General features: G+C 46.9%; 1 protein-coding gene across 2 annotated transcripts in view; it reads left to right on the top strand.

Annotated features, from left to right (window-relative positions):
* Nucleotides 1-13,661, top strand: part of TNFRSF10B (tumor necrosis factor receptor superfamily, member 10b) — a 72,576-nt gene that overhangs the window by 49,675 nt on the left and 9,240 nt on the right. Inside the window, exons 3-8 of one of the 2 annotated variants that reach the window (XM_011968816.1) lie at nucleotides 9,182-9,295; nucleotides 10,334-10,445; nucleotides 11,455-11,528; nucleotides 11,616-11,726; nucleotides 12,305-12,336; nucleotides 12,769-12,933. In XM_011968816.1, coding sequence (XP_011824206.1) covers nucleotides 9,182-9,295; nucleotides 10,334-10,445; nucleotides 11,455-11,528; nucleotides 11,616-11,726; nucleotides 12,305-12,336; nucleotides 12,769-12,933 — 608 coding nt within the window. Of the gene's footprint in view, nucleotides 1-9,181; nucleotides 9,296-10,333; nucleotides 10,446-11,454; nucleotides 11,727-12,304; nucleotides 12,337-12,768; nucleotides 12,934-13,661 lie in introns of both variants that reach the window. The other variant, XM_011968815.1, reaches the window with a different exon arrangement.

The raw sequence follows: 13,661 nt of genomic DNA, 5'->3' as shown, positions 1-13,661 counted from the left end.
CCTGGATAATTTTTGTATTTTTAGTAGACACGGGGTTTCACCATGTTGGCCAGGCTGTCTCAAACTCCTGACCTCAAGTGATCCACCTGCCTTGGCCTCCCAAAGTGTTGGGATTACAGGCGTGAACCATGCACCCAGCCAAAAATTTATTTTCTTACTGGTTTCTTGAAGATTACAATTACCTTCTTAAGTATCTAAAAAGGTAGTTTTATAACCCCGGCATAATTTCATTGAAATCCGAATACTGTGCTCCTGTACAGCTCCATCTCTCCAGCTTTCTGTTGTTGCTGTCATAGATCACATTCTTGTACACTGTGTGACCACTGACGTCGATCTTAAGGACATGTATATGTATGGAGCAAGGCTGACTTGTGATGGTTGATTTTACATGTCTACTTGGCCACCCAGATACTTGGCCAAATATTATCCTAGATGTTTCTGTGAAGGTGTTTTTTGTTGTTGTTGTTGTTTTTAGATGGGATTAACGTTTAAATCAGTGGAGTTTGAGTGAAGTAGATTACCCCCATAATGTTGGCAGGTCCCATCTAATCAGTTGAAAGCCTCAATAGAAAAAAGACTGACCTCCACCAAGAAAGAGGGTGTTCTGCCAGCAGGCAGCCTTCACACCTGAGCTGTGACTCTTCTCTGCTGGCCTATCCTGTACCTTTTGAATTTGCCAACCTCCACAGTTATGTGAACCAATTCCTTAGGATAAATCTCTGTCTCTCTAGAGCAGGGGCCCCTGACCCCCAGGCCATGGAGCAGTACTGGTCTGTGGCCTGTTAGGAACCAGGCCACACAGCAGGAGGTGAACTGTAGACGAGTGAGCATTACCGCCCGAGCTCTGCATGCCGTGAAATCAGCAGCAGCATTAGATGTCATAGGAGCGCGAACCCTATTGTGAACTCCGCATTCGAAAGATCTAGGTTGCGCACTCCTTATGAGAATCTAATGCCTGATGATCTGTCACTGTCTTCCATCACCCCCAGATGGGACCACCTAGTTCCAGGAAAACAAACTCAGGGCTCCCACTGATTCTACATTGTGGTGAGTTGTATAATTATTTCATTATATGTTACATTGTAATAGTAATAGAAATAAACTGCACAATAATGTAACATGCCTGAATCATCCTGAAACCATCCCCATTCCCCCAACTCCAGTCCGTGGAAAAATTGTCTTTCAGGAAACCAGTCCCTGGTGGCAAAAATGTTGGAGACTCCTGCTCTAGAGAGCCCTGACTAATACAGAATTTTTAAAGATTTGAAATTCTTTTAAACCATACTTAATTTCCAAGTAACGGAAATAATAAGATTGTATTTCCACCTAGCATAATACAGCTATCCTGTATACAACTGAAAACGCACTAACCCTTTCTCCAGAAGAGGATGCAAAGTCCTTGAATGGTGTTTACTCCTCTCCTTGATACCCTGGAACATAAATACTATAGAGTGAACAATACTTAAATACTATGATATAAATTCAAAATATCTTATGTCACGTAACAAGGAGATAAGAGAAGGAAGAAAACATAGATATTTGCTTAACATATATTTACACATAAGCACACACATATAACACAATAAGGAAGAAGTACTTATAATGATTACAGTCCTTGTTTCCATAGCTGGTCATGTCATTGTAGCTGGTATTTATAAGAAGCCTCTTTTGCTGTGCATTCTGTATTCCCTGTGCCCTCACTAAGCACCTCAGCTGGTCATGGCTCTATGCCTGGTAGAGTGAACCAACCTTCATTCCTGAAGCCTCCGAGCTGTTAGTGGTCCTGCCTTAATTGGGTTGTGGTAGTTTTCCATTGACTTTAATCACAGGGCATGCTAATACTAAGATATGCCCTAAGGAGTCTCCTGTATTCTAGACATCCTCTTCCTTACGTCCATTGCGGAATAACAGTCCAATTTCCCCTTTGATTTCCCCTTTGTGGTCAGAATCAGTCAATCCAGCGAGGAGGGTTTGTGTAACTGGTTTTTGCCTGTTGATTCAGAGGCATGAGGAACCCAAAGTGGCCAAGTAGCAGTCTTAACTTCAAGTTACATGGAAGCATTGTTGTGTCTCCTCATGGAATCATTCCTCCCTCTGAAACTTAGGGCTCTAGCAAAGCATAAAGTGGAGGAACCAGGCAGCAAAAAATTTGCTAACGGGCCACGAAAGGTAATGTGTAGTGGGGCCACTCCTACTTCCTCCCCTAGATTCCTGGACACATGAATCCTAGCAATGGAAGAACCAACCCCCTGTATTGGAGGATAATTCAGAGCATAGACAGCCTCCTGGAGAACCTTGTTGCAGCCCTTCAAGGTACTGCTATCCAGCTGACATTATAAGTGAGTCTTCAAAAGGCCGTATCCCACCATCTTATCAAGCCAGCAGCTTTGAGATGGTGGGGAACATGGTAAGACCAGTAATTTCATGAGCACAGGCCCGTTACAGTGGGCAATGCATGTGCCATCAAGTGAGTCTCTCAATCAGAAGCAATGCTGTGTGAATGCCATGACTGTGGATAAGGCATTCTGTGAGTCCACAGAGGATAGTTTTGACAGAAGCATTGCGTGCAGGGAAAGCAAGTCTATGTGCAAAATAAGCTTCTCTTCCAGTAAAAATGCTGCCCCCTCCATGATATACATGGTTCAGTGTAATAATCAACCCTCTGAATGGTGCTATCTCAGAGACTCAGTGTTGGCCTCTCCTGCCTGTAGATTGGGCGCTCAGTAGCAGCTGCAGCCAGGTTGGCCTTGGTGAGGGAATTCTGTATTGTTAAGCCCATACATAATCTCCATCCCTGCCACCACGCACACTTTGTTCATGAGCCCATTGAGTGATGACAGGGGTGGCTGGGAAAGAAGCTGACTGGTATCCACGGAACAGGTCATCCTATCCACCTGATTATTAAAATCTTTCCCTGCTAAGATCACTTTTTGTGAAGATATTTGTGTCACATGGGGCACAAATGTCTTCACATTTCTTATCCATTCAGAGAGGTCTATCCACACACTTCTTCCCCAGACTTCCTTGTTATCAGTTTTCCTTCTGAGTCTCTGACTGTCCAGCCAAATCATTGACCAGAGCTCGTGAATCAGTATATAACTGCATGTCTAGCCATTCTTCCCTCTAAGCAAAATGAACAACCAGGTGCACTGCTCAGAGTTCTGCCCAGTGGAGTGATCTCCTTTTTTTTTTTTCTTTTTTCAGATGTAGTTTCACTCTTGTTGCCCAGGCTGGAGTGCAATGGCATGGTCTTGGCTCACTGCAACCTCTGCCTCCCGGGTTCTAGCGATTCCCCTGCCTCATCTTCCCAAGTAGCTGGGATTACAGGCATGTGCCACCATGCTTGGCTAATTTTGTATTTTTAGTAGAGACGGAGTTTTACCATGTTGGCCAGGCTGGTCTCGAACTCCTGACCTCAGGTCATCCGCCCACCTTGGCCTCCCAAAGTGCTAGGATTACAGGCGTGAGCCACTGCACCCCATCTAGAGGATTTCTTTTCACCACTATCCTTCAGGGATGTCCCAAACAGTGGATGTGATGCTGCAAATGTCTGCTTCTAAGTATTACCTGTATGTGGTGCAGAACCATCTGTAAACTTTCTGGCAACTGACCATAGCGAATTTCTCATGAGGCCATAAGTGCAGGTCAGGCAAAAGAAAGTAATATCACAGGAGTGGGGATCATGGGCACTTGGGCCACTTCTTCATGCAACTTTCTTGTGTGTTCAGGGCCTGCTTAAGCCCAATTTTGTATATATACTAACTACATTTGAAAATGGAAATGGAAATTTCAGGCTGTATGTGCCCAAACTTATGGCTTGGTAGGCAAAATAACACTCAGTTCACGATGAGCAGTCAGGTCGTAGAGTAATTTGGTGGTCTATGGTTAACATTCAGTCTGCCTTAAGGCCCAGAAACAAGCCAAGAGCTGTTTCTCAAAAGGAGAGTAGTTATCTGCAGAGGATGGCAAGTCTTTGCTCCAAAACCTAAGGGCCTGTGCTGTGGTTGACCTAGAGTGGGCTACCAAAGGTTCAAAACAGCATTGCTGTCTGCCACCAATACTTCAAGCACCATTGGGTCTGCTGGGTCGTATGGTCCAAGTGACAGAAAAATGTCTACGGCAGCAGCCTGGACCTGTTGCAGAGCCTTCTCTTGTTCTGAGCACCACTCAAAACTAGCACATTTTCAGGTCACTTGATAAATAGGCCAAAGCAATACACCCAGATGAGAATTATGTTACCACCAAAATCAAAATAAGCACACTAGGCATTGTGTCATTTTCTTGGTTGTTGGGGGTAGGGGGTGGCAGATACAACAATTTATCTTTTATCTTAGACTATCTTAGAAGAGAAGGAATATGTTTTTTGGGTTGTTTTTTTTTTTTGTTTGTTTTTTTTGAGGTGAAGTCTTGCTCTGTTGCCCAGGCTGTAGTGCAGTGGTGTGATCTTGGCTTACTGCAAGCTCCGCCTCCCGGGTTCATGCTATTCTCCTCCTTCAGCCTCCCTAGTAGCTGGGATTACAGGCGCCTGCCACTTTGCCTGTGGCTAATTTTTTGTATTTTTAGTAGAAATGGGGTTTCATCGTGTTTGCCAGGATGGTCTCGATCTCCTGACCTCATGATCTGCCTGCCTCAGCCTCCCAAAGTGTTGGGATTACAGGCGTGAGCCACTGCGTCTGGCTGAGAAGGAATATTTTACGCCCCACACCATTCAACAACTAGGAATTTGCTTCCTAGTTGTTGTCCTTCTACTGAGGTAGAAGGCCCTTAAAATTTTGTCAGATTTATTTCCCATTCTCTGACATGCAAATGTGTTACCAGTAAGTCAAGCGTAGTTGCTACTTCTTGCTCATGAGGTTCAATCAGTATAATGTCATCAATGTAATGGATCATCTTGTGTGATGTCTTGTGGAAGGGAAAGGCCATCAATAACCCTGCAGGCCAGATGTGGTGGCTCATGCCTGTAATCCCAGCACTTTGAGAGGCCAAGGTGGATGGGTCACTTGAGGCCAGGAGTTCTAGACCAGCCTGGCCAACACGGTGAAACCTCATCTCTACTAAAAATACAAAAATTAGCTGGATGTGGTGGCGCACATGGGTAATCCCAGCTACTTGGGAGGCTAAGGAATGAGAATCGCTTGAACTCAGGAGGTGGAAGTTGCAGTGAGCTGAGATCATGCCACTGTACTCTAGCCTGAGCGACAGAGCAAGACTCTGTCAAAAAAAAAGAAAAAAGAAAAAAGCAATGCAAACTAAATTATGACATAGGGCTGCAGGTTGATGCATCCCGGAGATAGGATAGTGAAGGTATATTGCTGGCCTTGCCAACTGAAAGCAAACTGCTTCTCTGGGAGTCCTTATTGACAGGTATAAACAACAAAGCATTTGCCAGTTCAATACCTGCATACCAGGTACCAGGGTGACAGGGATGTGGCGATTTGCTCAAACAATGAAACCATATCTGGTACAGCAGTTACAACTGGAATCACGACCTGGTTAAGTTTATGATAATCCACTGTCATTCACCAAGATCCAACTGTCTTTGGCACAAGCCAAATAGGCAAGTTCAGTGGGCATGTGGTGGGAATCACCACAGATGCATCCTGGATGGTGGTAATGATCTCTGCAATCCCTCCAGGAATGTGGCATTGCTTTTGTTTTTTTGTGCTTTACTGGTGGGGTATCACTCTGTCACGCAGGCTGGAGTGCAGTGGTATAATCAGCACCCACTGCAGCTTGAACTCCTGGGCTCAAGCAATCATCCTGCCTCAGCTTCTTGGGCAGCTAAGACTACAGGCATGTACCATCATACCTGGATAATTCTATATGTGTATGTACAGATGGAGTCTCACTATGTTGCCCAGGCTGGTCTTAAACCCCTGGCCTCAAGCAGTCCTCCTGCCTTGACCTCCCAGTGTGCTGGAATTACAGACATGAGCCACCGTGCCCATCTGATATTGCTTTTGATTTACTGTTTTGTTTTGTTTTTTAAGTAAATGCAAATCTGGTGGCTTCCACCTGGTCTTTAGTCTTCACTTCACATGTCAGGGAATGAAGGTGGGGATTGTGCCAGCTGCTGAGTATGTCTTTTCCAATTATGCATACTAAAATGGGGAAATCAGACAGGATGGGTTTGGGGACCCACTGGCCCCTTTCTGAGATGGACTTGAGCTTAGTTTTAATAATGTCAACATAATTTCAATGGTATGCAAACACTGCGCTCCTGTACTTCTCCATCTTTCCTCCTCCATCTTGTTGTTGTCATAGATCACATCCTTGTACATTGTGTGCCTATTAACATCAATTTGTAATTATTGTTTTCTGCATTTGCTCTTTAAATCATATAAGTAAACAAGAGGATTTACAAGCCGAATGTACCACAATACTGTGCTATAGACTGAATTGTGTCTCCTGAAATCATATGTTGAAGCCTTACTATCCAATGTGATGGTATTTGGAGATGGTGTCTTTGGGAAGTAATTGGGTTTAGATCAGATCGTGAGGGTGGGGCCGTCATAATGGGATTGGTGCCTTTTTAAGAAAAGACACCAGACAACTTGAGCTGTCTCTCTCTCTCTCTTCTCGTGTGCACAAGGAAGAGGTTATGTGAATGCACAGCAAGATGGTGGCCATCTCTAGAACTATGAGAAGTAAATGTCTATTGTTTAAGCCACTTGGTCTATGGGATTTTATTATAGCAGCCTGAGTAGCTGTGTACCAACATTTATATTTACCTGTATCATTACCTTTTCCAGTATTCTTTATCTCTTCATATGCCTTTGAGCTATTACCTAATGTCATTACATTACCTCCTAAAGGACTCCTTTTAGCATTTCACAGGGCAGATCTACTAGTAATGTGCTCCATTACCTTTCGCTTATCTAAGAATGTCTTAATTTCTTCTTCATTCTTGAATGACAGTATTGCTGGATATCAAATTCTTGGTTGCAGGATTTTGTGTGTGTTTTTGGTTTTTGGCACTTTAAATATGTTACCCACTCCCTTCTGGCCTCTGTGGTTCCTGGTGAGAAATTAGCTAATAACCTTATTGGGGTTCCCTTGTACATACTGAGTGGGCCACTTGCTGCTTTCGGGATTTTCTGTTTGTGTTGGGCTTTTGTCCATTTGACTATAATGTGTCTCAGTGTAGTTCTCTTTTAACTTATCCTGCTTGGAGATCGTTGAGCTTCTTGGATATGTAGAGAAATGTTTTTCAAAAGTCTTGCACCTCCTTATTAAATATTATTCCTAAATGTTTTATTTGTTTTTATGTCATTGTCAATGAAAGTGTTTTCTTAATTTCCCTTTTGGATTGTTCTTTGCTACTGCGAAACTTTTACACTGAAAACTATCAAACATTGCTGTAAGAAATTAAAGAAAACCAAAATAAACAGGAAGATATTCCATGTTCATAGATCAAAATGGTGTTAAATTACCCAAAGCAATATACAGATTCAATGCAATCCCTATCAAAATCTCAGCGGTGTTATTTTAAAAATGGAAGAACTTATATTCAAAGTCATATGGAGTTAAAAAGGACTTACTGACCAAAAACAATCTGGTAAAAGAAAAGCAGAGTTGGCGGGACTCACATTTTCCAATTTTGAAACACATCTTCATTCCAGGGCAGCTTTAGTCCCTCTTTCTTTGGATCATTCTTTGACTCTATAGAGATTCCTCCAATTTTCTTCCTATGGCTGATGGTGTGAGCTTTAATTTTGAAGGCTTTTCCCATTGTTCTATGACTTCTGCTCCTGGTGTATCTTCCACTGGCTAGGAGCTCATTCAGAACAGGTATTAGGACATTATTCTGTGCATTTTAAAGGTCTAAATGGCACTGTCTAATATAGTAGTCCCTAGGCCCATGTGATTGCCAATCACTTGAAATATGCGAGGCGGGTGGATCACGAGGTCAGGAGTTCAAGACCAGCCTGGCCAAGATGGTGAAACTCCATCTCTACTAAAAATACAAAAATTAGCCGGGGGTGGTGGCGGGTGCCTGTAATCCCAGTTACTTGGGAGGCTGAGGCAGGAGAATCGCTTGTTCCGAGGAGGCAGAGGTTGCAGTGAGCTGAGATCACTGTACTCTAGCCTGGGCAACAGAGCAAGACTCCATCTCAAAAGTAAAAAAGAAATAAATATGCTACTGCAAATTGAGATGTACCATGAGTTGAAATATACGCAGGATTTGAAGACATACTATGAAAAAAATGCTGTAAAATATCTCAACGTTTTACGTGGATTACATATTTAAGTGATATTATCTGGGGTACATTAAATTTAAATGCATTATTAAAATTAATTTTACCCCTTCTCACTTTTTTTAATGTGCTGAGTGTGAATTTAAATTTCATATGTGGGCTGGGCACGTGGCTTACACCTGTATTCCCAGCACCTTGGGAGTCCAAGGAGAGTGAATCGCTTGAACCCAGGAGTTTGAGACCAGCCTAGGCAACATGGTGAAATCTCGTCTCTACAAAAGAAAGTACACAAAAAATTAGCCCGGTGTGGTGGTGTGCACCTGTAGTCCCAGCTATTTGTGGGTGGGCGAGAGGGGGGGTCTGGGAGGTCGAGGGTGCGGTGAGCTGAGATCACACCACTGCACTCCAGCTTGGGCTATAGAGCAAGACCCTGTCTAAATAAATAAATAAATATTCTGGGCGCAGTGGCTCACACCTGTAATCCCAATACTTTGGGAGGCTGAGGCAGGTGGATCACAAGGTCAGGAGATCAAGACTAGCCTGGCCAATATGGTGAAACCCTGTCTCTACTAAAAAAATGCAAAAATTAGCCAGGTGTAGTGGTGCGTGCCTGTAGTCCCAGCTACTCAGGAGGCTGAGGCAGGAGAATCGCTTGAACCCTGGAGGCGTAGGTTGCAGTGAGCCAAGATCGTGCCATTGCACTCCAGCCTGGTCAACAGAATGAGACTATGTCTCAAAAGTAAAACATAACATAACATAAAATAAAATAAAATAAAATAAAATAAATAAATAAATGTGTGGCTTATATTTCTTTTGGCAGTGCTGGTTTAAGGTGTGTAAATGCAGAATTGACAAACTGACCAAGCTAGAGATTTCCCTGTTTGGGTTCCACACATCCCTGAAAAAGCAGTCCCCCAGTCACCACTGCCAGCTGCTGGGAATCCTGTGACATTTCATTCACCAGCTTTTCTCTCCCCTCCCAGGACACCATATCTCCGAAGACAGTAGAGATTGTATCTCCTGCAAATATGGACAGGACTACAGCACTCACTGGAACGACTTCCTTTTCTGCTTGCGCTGCACCAAGTGTGACTCAGGTACAGAACATAAGGACCCCATGCCTCAAGGTGGAATGCAGGGTGATGACATAAAAGTTGTAGCTAAAATGGGATCAGGAGACCTAGATACTTGTCCACCTTGGTCTTCGTCATACTTTGTTCCGTGATTTTGTCTTCGAGTTTTTTAGTAAATAAAACAGGCCAGGCATAGTGGCTCATGCCTGTAATCTCAACACTTTGGGAGGCATCACTTGAGCCCAGGAGTTTGAAACCATCCTGGGCAAAATGAGAAACCCCATCTCTACAAAAATATAAACATTAGCCAGGCAGGGTGGTGTGTGCCTGTATTCCCAGCTACTTAGGAAGCTGAGGCAGGAGGCTCTCTTGAGCCCAGGAGGTGGAGGTTGCAGGGAGCCGAGATTGCGTCACTGCATTCCAGCCCAGGCAACAGAGCAAAACCCTGTCTTAATAATAATAATAATAATAATAATAATAATACAGAAATTATTTGTACAATGTATGCTACATGGTAAGGAAATCTTTTAGACTATCAGCTGCAAAGGGGTGGGGCTATGAGCCTGGCCGAGTGCACAGGGCTGGGTCTCAGCGGTGGCACGGGTCTGCTTCTGGACCAGGCTCTCTCCCCCGGGCTCTGTGCTCTTGGCAGGTGCTCGGCCTCACTCATCCTTCTGGTTCTCAGGCCTCTCCCTCCTCCCCAGCAGGCCGGGCCTTGGGGAAATCACCCAAGGGCTCCTCTCCTTGTGGTCTCTCAGGTGGCCTCACACTTCCCTTGCTACTGACCATGTGATCTAAACAATGCTTGTTCTCTAAACGATGCTTTCCCCTAATCTAATGTAATAAATAATGAATTGTGGTCCTTTTGTATGACTCTTGAGTGTTGGCGACAGCTGAAGGGTGGGCGTCCTGTATGAGCCACCAGTGTGCTGGTGCAGAAACTGGCCCTCAGAACTCCTTGGCGAACTGAATTAAGCTGAGTAGGAGGGTCTTGGGGTGGGGAGGAAGAGTCAAGGGACACATCAGGAAAACATATCCCAAAACCTTGTGCCCTGTCCTCAGGTGAAGTGGAGGTGAATTCCTGTACCACGACCAGAAACACGGTGTGTCAGTGCAAAGAAGGCACCTTCCGGGAAGAAGATTCCCCCGAGATTTGCCGGAAGTGCCGCACAGGGTGAGACTGCAGCCGGGGACTCCCAGCAGCTCCACAGAACCCCAAGAAGACCCAAGCCTCCTTGTATCCCTGTCTATCCTCTGAGAGCACCCCCATGGGGCATCCTTCAGCCTGTGGCTGCCCCTCCTGATCCCTCTGCCTGTCCCCACCCCTGCCCCCTGTAGCAGCCCCTTCCCACCCCTCCCCAGCACGAGTCCCCTTGGCCAGGCTGACTTGTTCACGGACCACAGAAGGCCATGATGTAGGGCCCATGATACTTTTAGGGGCCCATGAAATGATTTAATTTCTTTTGAAATGAGAAGAATGAGTAGAATGCAGCCAGGGATATATTCATCTTTATACCAATTCAGCAATAAAATGTAATTTTTAATATTTTTTATGCAGGCAGGGGTCCATAAAGACAAAAGTGTCCACAGCCCACAGGAGGCATAATAAGGCCGTGGGTGGAGCTCCTTCAAGTTCCCATGAGGACCTGAGCCCACCCAGCTGGCCTCGCCCCTGGCCCCTGATCCCTCAATAAGACCTGTCTTTTCTCTATTTGGGTTTTAGGGGCCAAGGGTAATTTGCTCTTCTCTGGCCCCTGTAGTATTTGCTGTGATTGGGAGGAATGGGCAGACAGGTGGGGACAAGAGCTCACTTTTGTGGTTGACTGGAAGACGGGACTCAGCTTGTGGCCATAGGGGCTTGTGACCTTCCCCTGGAGTGTGGCTCCTCCTAATGCAGCCTCCCCTGCAGCACAGGGAAGCTCCGTGTGTGCCCAGCACAGAAGGCTCCTGGAGCTGCAGCTCTGACCCCAGAGCAGAGAGGCCGAGGGGCCTGAAGTGCGCATGCTCAGACCCTTCCCCAGCCTTAACAAGGGAGCATAGGGGGACCCCCTGCAGACACGAGGAACCTGCCCTTTCCCTGACACCTTCTCAGGGACACTGGGGAGGGAGGGTGGCTCCTCTTTCATTCCACCTGGCCAGCTTTCCATCAAGAGTCCCCCCTCTCCCTCCCTGTGTGTACCCAGGTGCCCCAGAGGGATGGTCAAGGTCAAGGATTGTACGCCCTGGAGTGACATCGAGTGTGTCCACAAAGAATCAGGTACAAAGCACACTGGGGAAGCCCCAGCTGTGGAGAAGACAGTGACCACCAGCCCTGGGACTCCTGCTTCTCCCTGTTCCCTCTCAGGCATCATCATAGGGGTCATAGTTTCAGTCGTAGTCGTGGTTGTGGCTGTGATTGTTTGCAAGACTTCACTGTGGAAGAAAGTCCTTCCTTACCTGAAAGGCGTCTGCTCAGGTAGGTGCTGGCTGAGGGCGGAGGCACTGGGCACTCTCTGCCCTGCCCGCTCCCACTCTATTCCCACAGACAGAAACGGCTGCCCCTCCCCCAAGTCTTAGTGTCTCCAGCCTGGCTGTATCCTCCTCCTTGTGGTCACCCCCATCCCCACATCCCAGGCACCCCCCAGAACCCTGGTCTCATCACTCCCTCTTCTGGAGCTGGGGGTCCCCTCATCTCCCAGCCAAGTCCAGGAGGGCAGGGCCAGTTCCTCCCACCTTCAGGCCCAGCCAGGCAGGGGGCAGTCGGCTCCTCAACTGGGTGACAAGGGTGAGGATGAGAAGTGGTCGTGGGATTTATTCAGCCTTGGTCAGAGCAGAACACAGAGATTTTCCACGTGTTGGTTTTACTCTAGTTCCCCTTCTCATCCCCCTTCCTCAGGGTGTCTCTGAGTTGTAAGACCCCATTCCTGTCCCCAGGCCCGGGGCTCCTTGTCCAGTGTCCCTGCCCCCAGCCCACCCCTGTGCCCCACTGTCCTCTGGGAGGGAGGTGCTGTGTGGGCCCCTCCCCTCCTGCTAAGGAGACTCCTTCTTTTTTAGGTGGTGGCGGGGACCCTGAGCGTGTGGACAGTGTGAGTTGGTTTCTTCAAGGGCTGGGGGCTCAGGGACTCAGGAACTGCTTCCTGGGACAACAGAACCTGGGTGGGTGGGTCCCCATTGTCCTCATGGCTGCCCTGACTCTCTGAAGTGGCCTGGGGGCTCTGGGCTGACTGTGGGGGACACATGGCTGTTTTGAGCACTGCATATGCTGGTGAGCCCTGCTGCAGCCCAGGTGGCACCCTCACCCCACAGCCTGCACCCTGGGGATGGGGTGTCTGCCTGAGCACAGCACTGGGGCCCTGGCCCCAGCAGCAGGTCCTGGATGTGCTGAGACTGGGCTGCCTGCGGTGACCTCACTGAGAGGGAGTGGGGATGGCAGGTCCAGCTGCATACTGGGGACCCTGCAGCGAGCCCTAGGTGTGGATTCCTGAGTGGACTCTTTGCCTTCCCAATGTTTTTTCCAGAGCTCACATTCCCCACAACGGCCTGGGGCTGAGGACAATGCCCTCAATGAGATCGTGAGTATCTTGCAGCCCAGCCAGGTCCCTGAACAGGAAATGGAAGTCCAGGAGCCAGCAGAGCAGACAGACGTCAACACTTTGTCCCCAGGGGAGTCAGAGCATCTGCTGGTGAGTGGGGGACAGGTCATTTTGTTTCCTGGCCCGCTGCTTACCTGGGATTTCACAGACAGTGCAAGAGGGCAGTGCCTTAGCTCTCCTGGCCCAGGGGAAATGGAACCTGAAAGAGACAGGGGACTGCAGGGGACAAAGCGGCTGCACTGAGGTGGTGACTGTGCCAGTCTGCAGGACATCTGCTTCTTACTCCCTGTCCTGTCCTTGCTGTGTCCCCAGAGCCTGGAGCTCCACAGGCACAGAGTGGGGGTCACAGGGTTCATTGGTGACTGAATAAGGCTGCACAGTCTCCATCGTGTGCTCCTAACAGAACTCAAGGAGCCCTTGCTTGTAACAGTAGGAGTTTTAAATTTACTCTGAAATTGTTATTACATTGAACATATTTCAAAGTTTGTATGGCAGCTTCTAAAAAGTAGGATTCTGAGTCGATGCACAGAGGCTTTTGTATTGGACACTCGCACACAATCAGTTCATATCAATCCATCAGTTTTGATATGATACTGAGTAGGTGGGAAATCTGTATATACATTTATTGTTCATTGCTCGTAAGCACTGAAAGTCCTTCCCTCGAACATAGGATGAGATTATCCATTTTCTTGCAGTGTTTTATTTTTAATGATTTGATTTTTTTTTTTTTTTTTTTTGTGAGAAGGAATCTCGCTCTGTCGCCCAGGCTGCAGTGCAGTGGCGCGATTTGCCTCACTGCAAGCTCCGCCTCCCGGTTC

The sequence above is a fragment of the Mandrillus leucophaeus genome, unplaced genomic scaffold (genome assembly GCF_000951045.1).
Source record: "Mandrillus leucophaeus isolate KB7577 unplaced genomic scaffold, Mleu.le_1.0 Scaffold86, whole genome shotgun sequence".
NCBI classification, from domain to species: Eukaryota; Metazoa; Chordata; class Mammalia; order Primates; family Cercopithecidae; genus Mandrillus; species Mandrillus leucophaeus.
This window is presented reverse-complemented; position numbering and strand designations above follow the sequence as displayed.